The sequence below is a fragment of the Gigantopelta aegis genome, chromosome 13 (assembly GCF_016097555.1).
Source record: "Gigantopelta aegis isolate Gae_Host chromosome 13, Gae_host_genome, whole genome shotgun sequence".
Classification (NCBI taxonomy): Eukaryota; Metazoa; Mollusca; class Gastropoda; order Neomphalida; family Peltospiridae; genus Gigantopelta; species Gigantopelta aegis.
Genome location: NC_054711.1, coordinates 39473020 through 39493384, shown reverse-complemented (window position 1 = coordinate 39493384; position 20365 = coordinate 39473020). Strand labels below are relative to the sequence as shown.

Sequence of the window (20365 nt, the reverse complement as noted above, 5' to 3'; positions counted from 1 at the left end):
AGGGCGTTGGGGTGGGGTGGATGAATAGGACTAAGGGCGTTGGGGTGGGGTGGGTGAATAGGACTAAGGGCGTTGGGGGTGGGGTGGGTGAATAGGACTAAGGGCGTTGGGGGTGGGGTGGATGAATAGGACTAAGGGCTTTGGGGGTGGGGTGGGTGAATAGGACTAAGGACGTTGGGGGTGGGGTGGATGAAACAACAAACAAGCCTACTGTACTTGTCATGGTGTCCCATGCATTCCAGGAAGAGTGAAACACAACAAAGAAATCATCAACAACAAAAGTCTTTGTAAATTTTGGTTTCTTTTATAGTGCAAGTTAAAAGCCCAGGTACATTTGTATTCCTATAAAACAAGAAATTTGTTCACTTCTTTAACTATTAGTCTTTTTTTTTTTTTTTCATTACCTACAAGTTTTATTAAAACAAATAATTTTCAATAACTATAAAATATTTGTCTCTGTTTCAGTGTCTTGTAGCAGCCTCAGAGTTCCACCATGCACCCTGCACCGGCAACCGCCACGTCGGAATCAGTTCCCTGTGGAAGAGACGACGATGCAGAGGATAGAGTTCCACCATGCACCCTGCACCGGCAACCGCCACGTCGGAATCGGTTCCCTGTGGAAGAGACGACGATGCAGAGGATAGAATAATGAAGAGAAGAATCCAGCAGTTACAAAGAGATGTTTTACACTTACAAAAAGAATATTTTACACTAAAAATTAAAAACTGAAGAATAAAAACTTGTTATCCTGAAAACAATGTGGGTTTTTGGCTTTTTTAATATAGTGTGTTTGCTGGAGGATGGGCGTTCATAGGTTTACAAAATAAATAAATGAATTACCGACATTTAATGCAAATGTTTTGCTGGTTTAAAGAAATACGTTATGTTATTTCTGCATGTATTGATTATTTACCTTGAAACTGAATGTTAGTAAATTGAAGACGATGTTGCAGTCCATGTATTTGTGGAGTGACTGCTCTTGCAGCATCTATTAAACATGTTAAGGCATTCGTAATTCACATGAAACATATCGTATACCCTCAGGATAATTCGGAATATTTTCTAATTATTTTCAAATCACTGGTATGATTCTGCAGGTAAGGTTTTGATTGGTGGACATGAGCTCCAACTGGCTGCTGTTAGATCCACATGTAATAGTGGAGCTAATATTAATTAGATTGCCCTTGCACCAACCAGTGATCCATAACTGGTTCAACAAAGGCCATGGTTTGTGCTATCCTGCCCGTGGGAAGCGCAAATAAAAGATCCCTTGCTGCTAATCAGAAAGAGTAGCCCATGAAGTGGCGACAGCGGGTTTCCTCTCAAAACTGTGTGGTCCTTAATCATATGTCTGACGCCATATAACCGTAAATAAAATGTGTTGAGTGCGTCGTTAAATAAAACATTTCTTTCTTTTTTTAAATTCCTTTTTGTAAACTTCTTTCATGTCAAAAGGACAAACAAGCTTCGCGCACGTGAATATATAAACGCATACAAGCAGTCAACACGCATTACGCACTGCACATTACGCATCACGCACCGCGTACACGTGAGATTCCTAGCTTACATGGGCGTACATAGGATTTTGAAAAGGGGGGTTCCAAAATAGATTGCAGAGATATTGGGCATATATTTCTATGTTGAGTAAATATAATAATGTCAGATATCAATGTCAGTTATATTAAATCATTAAAAAAGCGATTTCAGTGTGGGGGGGGGGGGGGGTGTCGGTCGAACCCATAGAACCACCCCCACCCCCACCCCCCTATGTACGCCCATGACTATACAAATTTTATGTACGGTTTTATAACCGTGATTATTTTGAACCATTGGGTTTTGTATAACCGAGTGGTTTAACAATCTGGTTTTAGGACTACTACTTTGCTTTGGAGCTAATTCTGGGTGTGTGTGGGGGGTGGGGGGTGTGGGTGGGGGGTGGGGGATGTGTGGAATGTAGCTAGGGAGCAAATAGGAGTCGACCGAAAAATAAGAACAAGAGACGAGTCACTGTGGGTCCACCGTTTATTTCTCAGTCAGATGTGTGTGTGTGTGTTACATAAAATAGTTACATATACATTATAAGCCAATCTTAAACTAAATAACTCAGACACATTATCTAGAATAACGGTAATATATTAATTAGCCGCGATGACTGTATATTATTGTACTAACATGCGAGTGTATACCTTGTGTCTAGATAATTACATTTATTCAAGTTATTAAATGTGTGTTATAATGAATGTTAACTATGCAACTGTAATACGTATGTAGTACTGGACATTCTCAATATTTCTGATTGTATGTGACTATTTAAATGCATATGTCATAATGGACAGTATCAATATTAATGAATGTACTTTGTGCTAGAACATGTACGTAATAATGTGCGTGCCGTAATGTGGTGCACTTACTTGCGTTTTGTAATTATTTACCGTTTGGTTAAGTATTTACCGTTTGGTATTCGACATTGTTTACACATGTAATCTTGCGTATTTGGTTCACATACTAAGTAATAGTACTACATATCAATCAATATTCACGTACAACAACCCACACGTTCATCTATCTACTAAATAATGAATCTAACAACTCTACAGTGATAAATCATGTTTCCAACCTCCCTAAATGCGGCAATATCTAATAATAACGTATATTAAACACTTTGTACTTAAGGCGACATCATCTACATAACTAGATATTCTCTATCATTTGTATTTTATAGATGTTATTCATGTGACATGTTTAAATAAATATTAGATTCAAGTAAGTATTCTAATATAAGAACATAACACTGAAGCAAACATATATCAATATAATCAAATCAAATACATGTATACTAAAAGACAAAAGTTATTGTGACACACAAAAGACAAAAATAATTGATGATAAGTTTTTACTGCCGTGTATGAAACGTTATAACATGGAAAGAGAAATGTCCGAAGGTATGGAAACGAGCAATAGTCCATGAAAAGGGCGCACCTGTCACATGCAAATGAGCCACATCACTAGAGGGGGTCCAGAGCGAAGTTCACACAGTAGCGAGTGTGTCCACCTTGAGCACTGATACAGGCCTGGCACCGTCGTCTCATTGAGGCCACTAAACGCTGGAGAAAGGGATGAAGGTTACGGGCTGTGCGGGTTGCTGGCTGGAACCTGTTTCGCAGATGCGTGGTTCGGATCCATGTGTCTTGGCGAAGGCTTGTCACTGGTGGTCGGCCGCTACGGGAACGGTCCATGTCCTGGTTGTTTTGTTGATATTGTTGGAATAAGAGTCATGTGGTTTTTCTGTGGACGTTGAATTGACATGCGGCGTCACACTGCGAGGTGCCGGATTCAAACATATCTATGACTCGCCATCTGTCACTTTCAATGAGGCATGGCATGACGGAATTGCATCAAGCAGTTCACTAATGGTGGCTTTTTTTTACTTCTGGGCTTCTGATTTACGACTGAATGTCTGGCCTTTTATGGTGAACACTGGACAGCATTTCTCCCGAATATTCCAAGTTTCTTGTACAAAGCATGCAATCGCTGCAGCAATTGCTTTGTTGCATTTCTTTGAGCTGTTTCATGCACATTTTCTCTGGTTTACATCCATAAATCCATTCACAAATGTTTTACTCTTAAACAATCCTTGTCACAATAACTTTTGCCTTTGAGTGTATTAACTAACTGGCTTACCTAAAACATGAACAAGAGATGAGTCACTGTGGGTCCACCGTTTATTTCTCAGTCAGATGTGTGACTTCATTTCAACTTATTTTCGTGCTGTCCTGAGTACACACCTCAGCTATCTGGGCTGTCAGTCCAGGCTGCGAACCCTGTACCTACCAGCCTGTAGTCCGATGGCTTAACCACTGCGCCACCGAGGCCGGTAGTCAGATATGTGTGTGTCTAGATCTGAGCTGTACCCTGTTTATATGGACCCGACTCAATTGGTTATGCATTAATCCAAATGGATATTTGTGTGTTCTATTAAGATTTTCTCCGTCAGAGATTTTAATTGCATAAGCCTATCTTTGTGTCGTAACTGTTAGACTAGTTTCTGATGTCCTTGTTCATCGCTGTTAGCTGGGAACTGGGAAACTCTTTTTACGTGCCCCTATCCACAGAGGTTCAGGCACGCCCACCACGGATTTAGCCTCTGACTTCGCCAGTGACTAACTCCGGAGCAGGAGGGGGGGGGGGGGGGGGGGGTAAGTTTGAGGTGGGCGGAATTTGGAATAAAGCCATTTAGTAAGGTCGACGCGAGCGCGGACCAAATAGCAGACACTTCGTAAACTTGAAGTACACCGAGTGGGAGCCGTGCTCTGATTGGCTGAATTTCGATTCCTCGGTGAAGCCTGTATTTTACCTAAGTCTACAAAGAGTAACTGCATCCAAAACATGTCCGGACTCTAAAATTTAACCAAAAATAGTTAAGACTGCTCGGCCAAAAAGTTTTTAAGGTGATTTTGAGCAATTGAACGGGCGCCGAAATAAAGTGCGTTAGACTACTTATAAAAAAAATAAACATAAGAATTTTGAACTGCAGATTAGCTCGTGACTTAAGCCCTGTTGTAATATTATATATTCAGCTGTTTAACTGATCGGTCGTATCATATTTAGTGTATGTTACTCCTGCGCTGATTGCTTTTCATGTGGTGAACATATAATATTTCAGATAAGTTATATAATTCTTTGAAGGTTTGTATAATGATGCAATGTTTATTCTGTGTTACGCGAAGTCCTTCCTTGGGTGCTCTATTAAGATTTATTTATTTATTTATTTATTTATTTATTTATCTATCTATCCATTCATTCATTCATTAATTTCTTTCTATTCTATTGTATTTTCTTTCTTTCCTTCTACTTTTCTCAACTCTTTCCAAGATATGAATCATAGCATCTTGGCTTTCTTTGGCAATCCCCAACCATATGGGAACACTAGAAATATATTTATATGTTAAATTACTATAATATTATGCATTGTCACTTATATAGCAACTCTATTGTAAGGCCATGAAATCAAGGCTGCCCAACCTTGACATGGTCAAACTTGGCTGGGGATAATAAATGATTTTAAAAAAAAGAAGAAAAAAAAAGATTCTTGTTCAACTTGCATATTCTCAGTTTGACACTATGACAGTTATATGGCGTCAGACATATGGTTAAGGACCTCACAGATATTGAGATAGGAAACCCGCTGTCGCCACTTCTTTTCGATTAGCAACAAGGGATCTTTTATATGCACAATCCCACAGACAAGATAACACATACCACAGCCTTTGATATATTAGTCGTGCTGCACTGGCTGGAGTGAGAAATAGTCCAATAGGCCCACCGACGGGGATCGATCCCAGACCGACCGCGCATCAAGCGAACGCTTTACCACTGGGCTACATCCCGTCCCTTTTAAGAAGGAGAACAATGACAAAATAATATGGGCCTCGGTGGCGTCGTGGTTAAGCCATCGGACATAAGGCTGGTCGGTACAGGGTTCACAACCCGGTACCGGATCCCACCCAGGGCGACTTTTAACGACTCAATGGGTAGGTGTAAGGCCACTACACCCTCTTATCTCTCACTAACCACTAACAACTAACCCACTGTCCTGGACAGACAGCCAAGATAGCTGAGGTGTGTGTGTGTGTGCCCAGGACAGCGTGATTGAACCTTCAATTGTAGCTCGTATCTGGACGTTTCGTACACACTACCGTTTTATACGATTCATTGTTGTCAACCGTCTAAACTCTATCATAACTTCTTTTTGACTCTGTTGTGCAGAGATATGACACTGAATAGCTAATGGCAGATTTACTATTGTCACACAACACAGAGAATATCACACAACTTTAATGTTTTATGTTGCCTAGGTGTTTCACTGGCAAGTGGAGAGTAGATTAATATACATTAATATCAATTTTCTGAGAAAACGACCTTAGTAGGAAGTCCCTTTCAGCAGATATTGAAATAAAGACGTTGTAATTACAATAATTGCCGAATTATAAATGTCACATATTTTTAGTCTGATGCTTCGAAAATTTTCATACAAAGACTACTGAAGATATTTGCCACATCTACATTGGCCACTAACCACAGAACATACCTAGATTTTCACATATAAGTAGTGGAGCACTGGATGGAACAGGGAATGTCAATTGGTCTACGTAAGCTCTACTTAGTGCGATCGACCTTAGACGCCTCGCACTGCAGGTAGACCCTCTTTCACCGAATGTTTAAAATTATTTAAATTTGTAAATATATATTTAATACCTGGGTCATATTCCAACGTTTTAAAGTATTTATTACAGAATGGATAATTTTGATAACAAAATAGGTACCTATTACAGAATGGGTCGGGGTGGGGGGTTTTATTACAAAATGGGTACTTATTACAAAATGGGTCGTTTTTTATGTTGAGGCCCATTTTGTAATAAACGACCCATTTTGTAATATGTACCCATTTTGTAATAAAAAACGACCCATTTTGTAATATGTACCCATTTTGTAATAAAAAACGACCCATTCTGTAATAAAAGTAGGTACCCATTTTGTAATAAAATCGGACCCATTTTGTAATAATAAATAGGTGCCCATTTTGTAATTTAAAAAATGCCCATTCTGTAATAAAGGCTTAAAACGTCAGATTACAACATAGGTATAGGCCTTTGTTTAATATATACAAAGTGAAATAATATTAAACTTTGTGTTTAGATTTATTTCGATGGTCGACGGTTCGCCTGGGATACGAAATTTCTAACGCTAACCCCCTAAATATACATTGTTTTCTTGTTCCAACCAGTGCTATTCGGTTGGGGTATGAAGAACCAAGTATGTTCTACAGCTGTGTATCAAAAATAGTAGCTTGTGTGGGTAGTCTGTATCATAATTATCGGAACAGCAACAGCTGATTAAAATACTTTGTGATGTTAAAGAAGCATACATTAAAGATTTAATTAATATTGATAAGTATATTATTTGGCATAAAAATTATAAGTTAAGGCACTCTCTTGTCTAAAAGCATACTAGTTGTCACTTTTCTTTTATACTGTTTGTGAATGTAATACATTTATGCATGTAGGTAACATTTAGTTTATATATTTCATTGTATTATTACCTAACATGAAAACCAAAAGCATGTAATTGATGAATATAATAATTGAATTCTCTTGTGCGTTTATACATACTGTGTATATATGCTGTGCTGATAAGCTTACAGCTTAAAGCAATAAAATAATTGAATTGAAACACATATACATTTAAAACAGGAGATGATTATTTTGTCGTGCATTGATTATACTCTCCGTATGGATGAAAATTTGGATCCTAGCTAAAATAATACAAAGGTGAATGAATACATATACACAATTCAGTGAATGCATATGACATCAAACGCGTTTTTTTTTCAAGACTGGGTGTAGTTCAGATGACAGAAGCAGATGGTACAGTGCCTGGTTGGTTGTTTCCGCGTTATATTTTGGGAAATTTATCATAAACGATATATTTTGGAAATGATCGAATTTCTTACATTTTTAAATTCAATATACTGGTGGTTACGATCACTAATCATTATTCTATCTCGGCAGTCCTCTAACGACGTCCTGCTTCTGCATAATAATAATGTTTGAATAAGTTGTATTGGGAAAAGAAAATTATAAATTTTACGCAACCAAACGGACGCTCTCTCTCTCTCTCTCTGTCTCCGTTTCTGTCTCTGTCTCTGTCTCTCGCTGTCTCTGTCTGTCTGTCTGTCTGTCTGTCTCTCTCTCTCTCTCTCTCTCTCTCTCTCTCTCTCTCTCTCTCGCTCTCCCCCCTCCCTCCCTCCCTCCTCTCTCTCTGTGTTTGTGTGTCTGTTTTGTCTATCCGTGTGTGTCTCTGTGAATATATATGTTTTAAAACAGGGTTTTTTTCCCATGAAAATTTTCATTATTCAAGGAGAACTTTCCTTTGTTAGAAACGATAACAGTTTGGCTAACAACTTTCAGTTCTTTTTGCAATACAGGTCTGTCTGACTGTTTCTCTCTCTCTCTCTCACTGTTTCTCTGTATGTCTCATTACATCTGTATCTCTGTCTCTGTTTCTCTCTGCTTATCTGTCTGTTTTTCTCTCTGCTTGTCTGTCTGTCTGTCTGTCTGTCTGTCAGTCTGTCTGTCTCTCTCTCTCTCTCTATGTGTCTGTGTGTCCATCTTTGTATTTATCTGTGTGTGTCTCTGTGAATATATAGTTTTGAAAACAAGGGGTTTTTTTCCTTGAAAAGGTTCATTATTCAAGGAGACTTTCAGTTCTTTTCAAAACATACGTTTATTTTTCAGTGAATTCATACATTTATAATAATATTTTGTGTTGACTTCAGGAGGAAGTACCTGTACATGCTTATAATTTATGTAAAAAATAAACCGGTTTTGATACACAATGTTCCTTATCGAAATATTATTAGCACATTTATGAATTAACTTAAATAGTTCCTATTGTCATGCATAAGGGATAATTCATGTTCAGTTACTACGATTTAACATTTCCTGACACTTCTAGTGTCTCACATGGTATATTTTTAATCTATGGGATCGTTCAATTAGTTGTGCAGCAATTTATTCAAATACATCAAATCTTATTCAAAATTCTGTAATATTATTACACTGTATATATTTAAAATGTTCATATTTATGGGATTATTAGCAAATGTACATAGAAGTTTAGAAAGAAATATATATATATATATATATATATATATATATACCTAATATTGCCGGTAACCATAACAAAAGAAGAATAAGAATAAGAAAGGCAAGTGTGGGTAGTTATATATATATGCATTCAAGACCGCATTTGAGCACATAGTCAGGCGGCAAACTAAAGTACAGTGTAAGCGGTAAATCGGTTAATGGACAGTACCTGTACACAATAATTGTAGAATTAACTTCCACAACCATCGGCTGAATGATCACATGTGTTTTATGTGTATTGTTCACTTTCTCGTGGTGGGTGGGGGATGGGGTAGGGCGGCTGGGGTGTGTGGGGAGGGAGTGTCAGTGGGAAATCACTTTTGACGGATACTAGTTTAAGTGTATTTCAGCTTAAGTAGTTGTTGATTAAACCCACTGTTTTTAATCAGCTGCTACGGCTTTTACAACACATTCATGTAGGTTACTTTCTCTTACACATATCTACACTTAGATTATAATGTAACAGTCGTGTCGTAATGGGGGGGGGGGGGGGGGGGGGGGAACTGGTTGGAACGGCAAAAAGCCCAATTGATGTGTTCACCGAGGAGGTTCTATCCTGTTACCCAAGTCCCCCAAGCGAACGTTCAACCGATTAAGCTAGATCCCGCTCCGATCATGATAGATAATACCACACGATGGGTTACGAAAAACAGCAAGGATATTTTATATGCACTTTTCCATAGTCAGGATAGTACATAGCAGGGCTTTTAGTATCCCAGTTTTAGGGTATTGGTTGGAACAGACAAAAAAACCAATTTGTGTGTCCACAGAAATTCGATCCTGCGATACAAGCACCTCAAGCGAGCGGTCTGGAGTAATGGATGAACGGAAAAACTGAATAGGTTCACTTACAAAATCAACCTTAAGACATATTCGTACCCCTGACGAACTCCCAACCACTGAAAAAAAACTAAACACAAAGTTTAAAATTATTTCAATTTGTATATATTTAACATCTATGTCGTATTCTGACGTTTTAAGCCTTTATTACAGAATGGGCATTTTTTTATTACAAAATGGGTACCTATTTTTTATTACAAAATGGGTCCGATTTTATTACAAAATGGGTACCTACGTTTATTACAGAATGGGTCGTTTTTTATTACAAAATGGGTACTCATTACAAAATGGGTCGTTTTTTATTACAAAATGGGTACATATTACAAAATTGGTCGTTTATTACAAAATGGGCCTCAACACACGTGCATTATTTAAAAATATGAAAAATTAATTTTGTTGTATTAGAACAGGTCAGGTTGATGAAAGCGAAGTGCCTTGTCGTAAATTAGAGCGTTTGTTTACACTGTGCATAGAGGAGATGGACGGAGCTGACGTCACTTCGCTGCAAGCTATACCACCGGTCGTCACAAAAACGAAACAAAATAGCTGCCCCCAGTTAGCAAGAATAATCATGTTTTTTTATTAACTCTAAAATTACGCGTTTTTCATTTGTTAAAGTGTCAGTATGTGTTGGTGGTCCGGGTATGCATCTTTCCAACACATAAGGCTTTTGTTTGAGTTGACCCTACCTTTAAGTTTGGTTAATTTACAAACCTGTAACAAATTTGGATACAACAGAGTGGAACAAGAGTCTGTGACGTTGAAATAATCGTATTTTTAAAAATAGAATAAAACGCGACTTCATAACAGTTACTTCTCAGTATTGCACGTACGTTTTTAAAAATGTGAAAAAAAAATGCATTTTGTGGTATTAGAAACACCAGGATAACCAGAAACACTTCGGTTGTACGGAAATGGATAATCTAAACAATAAAATACTCGTATAAGTAATGTTTGATTTCAATGATCATAAACGGCTAATAGTGAAACATATGCCTTTAATATAATAGTTCTTACATATGATGGTTATTTTATTTGATGCTTTTGTCAGTGGGAACCGTCACGAACTATTTCTGTATTGTAGCCATACTTTGTATCACTGATCATGATGGCCGTGACAAAGAAAGAAAGAAAGAAATGTTTTATTTAACGACGCACTCAACACATTTTATTTACGGTTATATGGCGTCAGACATATGGTTAAGGACCACACAGATTTTGAGAGGAAACCCGCTGTCGCCACTTCATGGGCTACTCTTTCCGATTAGCAGCAAGGGATCTTTTATTTGCGCTTCCCACAGACAGTATAGCACAAACCATGGCCTTTGTTGAACCAGTTATGGATCACTGGTTGGTGCAAGTGGTTTACACCTACCCATTGAGTCTTGCAGAGCACTCACTCAGGGTTTGGAGTCGGTATCTGGATTAAAAATTCCATGCCTCGACTGGGATCCGAACCCAGTACCTACCAGCCTGTAGACCGATGGCCTAACCACGACGCCACCGAGGCCGGTACCGTAACAAGATAGAAGTTGTCTTTCTTCGTAGTTTATAACCGTAAATAAAATATGTGTTGTTAAATAAAACATTTCCTTCTTCCTTCCTTCGTAATGTATGCATTCGTCCAATAACAATATAGCGTATTGAGCTTATTCTTCAAATAAAGAGTTTAATACACGCAGAAGGAAAGAAGAAATGTTTTATTTAAAGGGACATTCCCGAGTTTGCTGCAGTTTTTAAGATGTTATTGACTAATAAAATATTTCTACGATTAAACTTGCATATTAAATATATTTTCTTGTTTAGAATAACAGTGTCTGTATATTCAACGTGTTTCTGATCGTTCTAATATTTGTACTAGGATAAATTTCATTTTATTTACTAAAATATGTTTTTTCGTACGTACGAAATAATTTGAAGAACAAATCCAGTTTCGACTACTTACAAATATTAAGACGACCAGAAACACGTTGAATATACAGACACTGTTATTCTAAACCAGAAAATATATTTAATATGCAAGTTTAATCGTAGAAATATTTTATTAGTCGGAAACATCTTACAATGCAGCAAACTCAGGAATGTCCCTTTAAAGATGCACTCATCACATTGTAATTATGGGTATATGACGTCAGACATATATGGCTAAGACCACACAGAGGAACCTTGCTACTACCATGCAACGGGCTACTCTTTCCAATTAGCAGCCAGGGATATTCTATATGCAGCATCCCACATACAGGATAGCACATACCACAGCCGATGGGGTTTGATCCTAGACCTAACACACTTCAAAATTAACGAGTAGTGATAAAGCGCTCGCTTGATGCGCGGTCGGTTTGAGATCGATCTCCGTCGGTGGGCCCGTTTCTCGTTCCAGCCAGTGCAACACAACTGGTATATCAAACGTCGTGGTATGTGCTATGGAATGGTGTATTTAAAAGAGCCCTTTCTACTAATGGAAAAATGTAGCGGGTTTCCTCACTATGACAGTCGATGATTAACAAATCAGTGTGTTCTAAACAAAAACAAACTTTAACATTTGATCTCCAATAGCCGATTATTAATAAACCAATGTACCGTAGTGGTATCATTCACCAAAATAAATAAATTAATTAACATTTATTTGTTTTTAAATAAAAAATTAATTTAAAGTTTCACTTATTAGGCACAGACGTATCACATGAGGAAAAATTATGTTGATCAGTCTACTGATATTATGGTGAAATGCACTTAACTATTTACTGATCCTTAATTCGTTTTGTGTAGTATAATATTTCGAGATTTTGTAATGACAGATCTGGCTTAACCAGGCGCATGTGGGGGCGGGGATGGGGTGGGGGGGGGGGGGGGGGGGGGGGGGGGGGGGGGGGGGCGTGTGTGTGCGTGTGTGTTCACTGTGGCGAACGAATTTTTAGGGGAGGATCGACAATAATATTGCTGTCATTAAAACAAAAAATGCTGACATTAAAACAAATACCGGGTATTCAGTTGAGCGGTGTGGGTGGTTGTGGTGGTGGTGGTGGTGGTATGCGGGAGGGAGGGCGTCAACCCTCAGAACAAACTCTCTACACACGCGCCTGCTAACCTTTACTGTAAAAGTTTGTTTTGTTTAAAGACACCACTAGAGCACATTGATTTATTTTGTCATAGTCATAGAGAGGAAACCCGCTACATTTTCCCATTAGTAGCAAGGGATCGTTTATATGCACCATTCCACAGACAAGATGGCACATACGACGGCCATTGATATACCTGTTGTGGCTGGAACGCGAAATAACCTAATGGGCCCACCGACGGGGATCGATCTAAAACCGACCGCGCATCAAGCGAGCGCTTTACCTCTGGGCTATTTCCAGCACCTATCTTTACTGTGACATACAAAGATATTTTTTCTTTTTCACAGGAGAAAATGGCACTGACAACCAAACAGAATGGTGCACAGTTGTAAAAATTGCTGCGGACTTAATTATATTAGTGTTGGCCTATCTGATAACTCATCATCTACTAAGAGGATTCGAACCAGGAACTTTCGGGTGAAAGTACAATAATTTACTGCTGAGCCCAAGATGAGTTACACCTTACAACGCTAATCAGCTTTTTAAATTTTTTATGTTAAATTTCGATCACAAAGTTTATCTACCATATTTCTTATTTGATAGGCCTACTGGCAAACATTTAAGTTCTTTCTAATTTGCGATATATATTTTTTTAATTATTTGTTTTAACATAATTAAGAGCAAAGTATTTAAAGACGTTAAAAACATCTAATTAACTTTGTATACATTTTCAAAATACATTTTCAAAAAATAAATATCAAAACGGATTAAAGTTTTAGTCGGAAATATGAAAGTTCGACGAAGATATTGTACCATTTACAGTGTGTGCCATTTCATCGCTGGATTTGTAATGGGGGCATATCTCGTAAACGCAATGGTTTTCACATATTATAGAGGAGTTCTGACCCAATGCAACACATTAGAACCTCACCTAGAACAAGAATATGGCATGCCCCCTTTAAACAAACACGAAGAACCCTTCCTGTTTATCGGCGTCATGACAACACGAAATAATTTGAAAACAAGAGCGACTGCGATTGGTCGGACCTGGGGAAAGCACATTCCGGGGAAGATCGTCTTCTTTGTGGGACAGGGCGAACACTACGAGGTGGATTTAGGCCTACCTGTCGTGGTTTTGGACGACGTTTCGGACATCGCCTACCCTCCTCGGAACAAGTCGTTCGCGATGTTGAAGTACATCAGCGACCATTACAGCAGCCAGTTCGAGTGGTTCATGAGAGTCGATGACGACATATTCATCAAGCCCGACCGTCTGGAGACATTCCTCCGCTCTGTAAATAGTTCCAGACGTCTGTATTTGGGTCAGCCGGGGCTCGGCGTCCCGGCGGAGAGGGGCAAGCTCGGGTTAGGTGACGACAGCTTCTTCTTCTGTATGGGAGGCCCGGGGGTGGTCTTCACGCGGGACACCTTGCGACGAACGGCTCAAGGGTTCGCGTCGTGTCTACAGCACACCTACTCGCATCACGAAGACACGGAGCTAGGCAGATGCGTCAATGAACACGCTGGGGTCTCGTGCAGTGCCGCCTATGAGGTAATTACCGTAATATAATATTATATATAATATATATATATATATATATATATATATATATATATATATATATATATATATATATATATATATATATATATATATATATATATATAATATATATATATTATATATATATATATATATATATATATATATATATATATATATATATATATATATATATCCCATGCAAGGGCAGACCCAGGAAATAATATAGGGAGGGGACCAAGGGCAAAAGAGAACATTGACCAATTCACTGAAAATGGCATTTGAATGAAAATGGTAAAAGAATAAAATAAAAAATGTTAACAGATCAAGGCTTTTAATTTGTAAACGGCCTTGGTGGTGTCGTGATTAAGTCATCGGACATACGGCTGGTAGGTACAGGGTTCGCAGCCCGGTACCGGCTCCCACCCAGAGTGAGTTTCAACGACTCAGTGGGTAGGTGTAAGACCACTACACCCTCTCTTCTCCCACTAACAATTAACAACTAACCCATTGAGGTGCGTGTGCCCAGGACAGCGTGCTTGAACCTTAATTGGATATAAACGGAAATAAGTTAATGAAAGAAAGAAAGTTATATTGACCAAGTGTTGCGTTTTGGTTTGGGGGGGGGTTCTTCTTGGGTTGTGGAGGGGTTTTTTGGTGGGGGTTTTTTTTTATTGTTTGAGTTGTTGTTTGTTTGGGGGGGGGGTTGGGGGAGCGAGTCCTTTTTGTTTTCTCAGTAGCCTACCGTACATGTTAAGCGACTCTTCTGCGTCACTCTGCGATGTCTCATGATCTTACAGAAACCAGGCGTAACCGTTAATTGTGGCCCTATACGTGGGGGTGTGGGTGGGGGGATCTTAAATGAACATAAACACGAAATTAAAACGATCTTCTCGGGCGCTTATTAGGAACGATATGTCAAGTCAAAGGCACTCGATGTAGTGGGAGGATTCAGCACATTGAACTCTTTTTTTTTGGTCCATTGTTTATTTGTTTGTTTTGATTTGTTGGGGGTTTTTTTTGGGGGGGGGGGGGGGTTGATGTGTTTGTTGTTGTTTTGGATTTGTTTTAGCGGGGTTTGTGTTTGTTTGGTTTTGTTTGTTGTTGGTTTTTGTTGCGGGGGGTGTGGGTTGGTTTTTTGTGGGGGTTTTGTGGTTTTTTGTGTTTGAATTGTTTGTTTGTTTGTTGTTTTGTTTTTTTTGCAGGGGGGGGGGTGCTTTATATATACCTGTACCAGTGTTCTAGCTAGGATTTTGATGGGGCAGGGCGCTAATTTAATTGTAGGGCATTTTTAAGGCAAAAATCTTATTTTACATTCATAAATATTATACATGTATATGTAGAAATATCTATGCTGGTTTTAATTTACAAAACGTTTTTGGAGGGAGGTGGGCAATCAATTTCTAAACCCAAATTTATTGTTCTTAAATTTGGATGTTTGATGAAACAGTACATTCATCGCCGAATGCAATATTATTGTACTAATATATTAAATATAGACACTATTAAAAAAAAATCTCGTTCCAGCCAGTGCAACACGACTGGTATGTGCCGTGGTATGTGCTATCCTGTCTGTGGGATGGTGTATATAAACGATCCCTTGCTACTAAAGGAAAAAAATAGCGGGTTTTTCTCTAAGACTAAATTTCAAAATTACCAAATGTTTGACATCCAATAGCCGATTATTAATAAATTAAAATGCTCTAGTGGTGTCGTTAAATGAAATCAAACTTTAACTATTAAAATGTTTTACAAAAGGTTGGATCACCTAAAAAATCCTATTCTTTTTTCTATTATATATAGTATTTATACCATTTAATATCATGCCCTAATGTAATTTAAAATAAATAAATGAAATAATTAAAAGAAATCAAGAAATGAAAAAAAGAAAAGGAAAGAGAATGATTAGAAATAAATAAAAAGAAATAAAGAAATAAAAGAACAAACAAATTTAAAACATTGACATAAAGATATATTTGTAACAAGTTGCTCACTGCATTTAAAAACGGCTATTATTGCATGTCAAGGTCTAGATAGATTTCATTAAATAGCAGGCATGCTTTTAACAAAACACAGTTATACCTACATAGACCAAATAACCAGTGTTGCTAGTTTACTCTGTGCCATATTATCAATTGCCCCCCCCCCCCCCAATTCGGGCAAAACAGTGGGGAAAATTCGGGCAGTTTTTATCTGGGTAAAATTTCGGGCAAATCAACCCCTCCAGCCCCCTAGGACACTGCCTGTACATTGTAGTACAGGGTTTAAAATAGCCGCTTGCGAAAAGCAGTCTTTTTTTTTTTTTTTTTTTTTGGTACGTACATGTACGTATTTTCCGATTTGCGAGACGATTATCTGTTCTGGGGTTTAGCTCAAGATTTTGTGATATTTTATTTCCATATTGCTCTAAAATACATCTCCGAGGTCCTAGGTTTTCACACACTATCTCAAACCCCCATGCTGTCTTATTTCCAACAGGCCATATTTTGTCTTAGCAGGACATGTTTTTGGTCTGGTATTTTGAAAACAGAACAGTACACCATATTGTATATCGAGCCCTGTAGTGGAAAAAATATATAAAGGTTTTGGACCTGAAATTAGGGAAACACAGCTCACTACCCTCCCCTGTTACTTTATGGGCCAGCTTATATCTATTTTCGTATTTTTCTTCTCCATCTTTTTCAGTTTTCGAAACTATTCTACCAAAACCGAGTGGACAGAAATGGTTCATTTGAAGGTGAACTGGACGAAAGCGCTGTTCGGTCATTAACCCTACATCCCGTGAAACAGTCGGAACACGTGTACAGGCTGCAAAATGGCTTTAACGTCAGACGTTTCTTACATCTTAAAGAGACAGTGTCTCGTCTAGAAAACACTATCGCAGCCATGGATAACACACTCTCTCAAGCTGTGCAAAAAAAGTCAAAGGGGAAAAGCCCCAAACGATTACACAAAAGAAGTGCAGAATGCAAAATTACCAATAATGGGGCAGATGACATTTGGAATTTTATTCGGAATGGGCTGATTTACGCACGTACACATCCGTATCAAAATCCGTTCGAAAATGTAGGGAGGAGGGGAAGGCAGCTAAGAATTAACGAAACCCTTTTGAGCTTGAAGAAGTTAGGCCTACTACCAAAATCAAACTTCAATAAACCCGTTTTCTATTACGAAAAAATAAGCCCGAATGTCGGGGTGGAACACATTGTGACAATCGGAAACCAATCTTCTTACAAACCGTTTGTGGCCGTACAGCGATTTCAACGACCAGAAGTAATCGAAATTCAGACTGATAATAAGACTCGAGACATGGTCATGTATATAATACTGCCAATATATCGACGGTCGAAAGAGTTCGCCAATTTCTTGACGTCGTTAAAGAGAGCCGCTCACCAATACCGCGGCAAGATCCATCTCCGGGTTGCAGTATACAAAGATGTCGAAAAAGAGTATTTGATGTCCCTGAAACATTACAAAGCGTTCGAGGGTGTATGCCAGAATCTGACGAGTGAACTGTTTCTGCTGTCGGGCCAGTACTCGAAGGTGAGAGCAATGAACAGAGCTGTGCAAGGTCTACCTCTAGACTCGCTGATCCTGTTCATGGACGTCGATATGATCTTCACAGCCGGCTTTCTAGACAAAGTGATTCTCAACACGAAGCGCGGCAAAGAAGCCTTCTTCCCCGTCTCCTTCTCCCTATACGACCCGAGAACAGCCTGCCACGGGAAGCGTGGCTGCCACTTCGAGAGAAACAGTTTTGAAATCCACCAAGATCGCGGAACGTGGCGCCATTTTGGTTTCGGCATTGTGGGAATCTACAAAGACGACTTCCTGCGCGTTGGAGGCTGGGATTCCTCGATCATGGGATGGGGGAAGGAGGATACTCTCTTCTACGAGGAGTGTTTCAGCTACGGGTTTCCGATTTTCCGCTCCATTGAGCTGGGTCTAGTGCACGTGCACCACTTGAAATACTGTAACGTCAGTCTTCCCACTGACCAGTACAACATGTGCATCGCTTCACGTGCTCAGATGTATGCGTCACAGACCGTGTTGGCTAATCTCGCCTTTAACATGACGTCTGTCAAGGCCAAGGAATGAATGAATGAATGTTTAACGACACCCCAGCACGAAAAATACATCGGCTATGGGGAAGGAAGGGAATGTTTTAGTTAACAACACACTCAACACATTTTATTTACAGTTATATGTCGTCAGACATATGGTTAAGGACCACACAGATATTGGGAGAGGAAACCCGCTGTCGCCACTTCATGGGCTACTCTTTTTGATTAGCAGCAAGGGATCTTTTATATGCACTATCCCATAGACAGGATAGCACATACTACGGCCTCTTATATACCAGTCGTGGTGCACTGGCTGGAGCGAGAAATAGCCCACTGAGAGGGATCGATCCCAAAATGACTGCGCATCAAGCGAGCGCTTTACCACTGGGCTACGTCTCGCCCCCAAGTAGTGTGATGTTTGCAAGTGAGCCATTCAGTCATTCATTAACTGTAAGATCATTTCCTTACCACTGGCACAGCGAATGGACTACCCCTCTCAGACGCAGTGCCCATGTGGCTCGTAACTATCCCGAGTACTCTGTCTGTAAGAGCGTTTCCTTACCACTGGCACAGCGAATAGGCTACCCCTCTCAGACACAGTGCCCATGTGGCTCGTAACTAGCCCGAGTACTCTGTCTGTAAGAGTGTTTCCTTACCACTGACACAGCGAATAGGCTACCCCTCTCAGATGCAGTGTCCATGTGGCTCGTAACTAGCCCGAGTACTCTGTCTGTAAGAGCATTTCCTTATCACAGGCACAGCGAATGGACTACCCCTCTCAGATGCAATGCCCATGTGGCTCGTAACTAGCCCGAGTACTCTGTCTGTAAGAGTGTTTCCTTATCACAGGCACAGCGAATGGACTACCCCTCTCAGACGCAGTGCCCATGTGGCTCGTAACTAGCCCGAGTACTCTGTCTGTAAGAGTGTTTCCTTATCACAGGCACAGCGAATGGACTACCCCTCTCAGACGCAGTGCCCATGTGGCTCGTAACTAGCCCGAGTACTCTGTCTGTAAGAGTGTTTCCATACCACCGGCACAGCGAATAGGCTACCCCTCTCAGACGCAGTGCCCATGTAGCTCGTAACTAGCCCGAGTACAATGTCTGTAAGAGTGTTTCCTTACCACTGGCACAGCGAATAGGCTACCCCCCTCAGACGCAGTGTCCATGTGGCTCGTAACTAGCCCGAGTACTCTGTCTGTAAGAGCGTTTCCTTACCACTGGCATAGCGAATAGACTACCCCTCTCAGACGCAGTGCCCATGTTGCCCTTAGCATCTTGTGACTAGTATATATACATGTATATACATATATACATACATACATACATACATTTTAACATGGATTACAACTAATATTTTGGGTTGAATTATGGAAATACATGGTGAAAAGTGTTCAGGCCAGCTCTGGGGTTTTTGTTTTACAGGACTTGGAGGAAGGGTGGGGTGGGTAGGGGGCAGTTGCCCCCGTCGTCGGGTATGCTTATGCTTGCTACTAATGGAAAAGTGTAGCGGGTTTCCTCTCTAAGACGGAGCCAAAATTACCAAATAGTTGACATCCAATAGCCGATTATTGACAAATCAATGTGCTCTTGTGGTGTCGTTAAACAAAAACAAAATGTCTGTATATATGTTGCATATTTTTTGTGGGTTTTTTGTTTTTTTGGTGTTTTCATTACAGGTACTTTTACATTTCGTACTGAAATGGTCAAACTTGTACATGGGGAATCTTTAAATAAAAATGGTTTTAAAGCAAATTAGTTGCTGGTTTTGGTGTTTGTTTTTTGGTGGTTTTTGTACTACATAAATATTGTTTAGTAGTTGATAGGACTTCAACTGTTAGTTGTAAAAATCCATAAAACATCATGAGCTGAATTTACAAAGCCTGGTTTTTGTTTTCTTTGTGTTTTTACTTGCACATGTGTTGTAACTACATTTCTTACACACCCGTTGGTTCGTTATTTTTGTTAACACATACTTGTTTACCCATGTACGTGTCTTAAAGGGACATACCCTAGTTTCAACCCGTGAAAATTAACACTAATTTTAGTTAATCTACAAACCTGGAACACATTTGGATAAAGTTACAACTGAGTGAAACATGAGTCTGTGACTTTGAAATGGTGAAATACACTTTAAAAATAGACTAAAACT

General features: G+C 39.3%; 1 protein-coding gene and 1 long non-coding RNA gene across 2 annotated transcripts; one reads left to right on the top strand and one right to left on the bottom strand.

The window, feature by feature from the left end:
• Positions 1 to 288: 288 nt before the first annotated feature.
• LOC121387673 lies at positions 289 to 13866 on the bottom strand. The gene is made up of 2 exons (XR_005959847.1): positions 13729 to 13866; positions 289 to 614 (listed from the first exon to the last, which is right to left on the bottom strand). It is a non-coding gene; the product is annotated as an uncharacterized LOC121387673 (long non-coding RNA).
• Positions 13536 to 18363, top strand: LOC121387670 (chondroitin sulfate synthase 1-like). The gene is made up of 2 exons (XM_041518859.1): positions 13536 to 14156; positions 16833 to 18363. Exons 1-2 carry the CDS (start codon positions 13554 to 13556, stop codon positions 18243 to 18245), a joined length of 2016 nt encoding a protein of 671 aa, XP_041374793.1. The 5' UTR covers positions 13536 to 13553; the 3' UTR covers positions 18246 to 18363.
• The last annotated feature ends 2002 nt before the right edge of the window (positions 18364 to 20365 follow it).

Excerpts from the sequence above, each read along its gene's own strand:
- LOC121387670 (XM_041518859.1), top strand. The coding sequence starts at position 13,554 with ATGCCCCCTTTAAACAAACACGAAGAACCCTTCCTGTTTATCGGCGTC. Across the intron at positions 14,157-16,832 it reads CGTGCAGTGCCGCCTATGAG|TTTTCGAAACTATTCTACCA; the intron begins GTAATTACCGTA and ends CATCTTTTTCAG.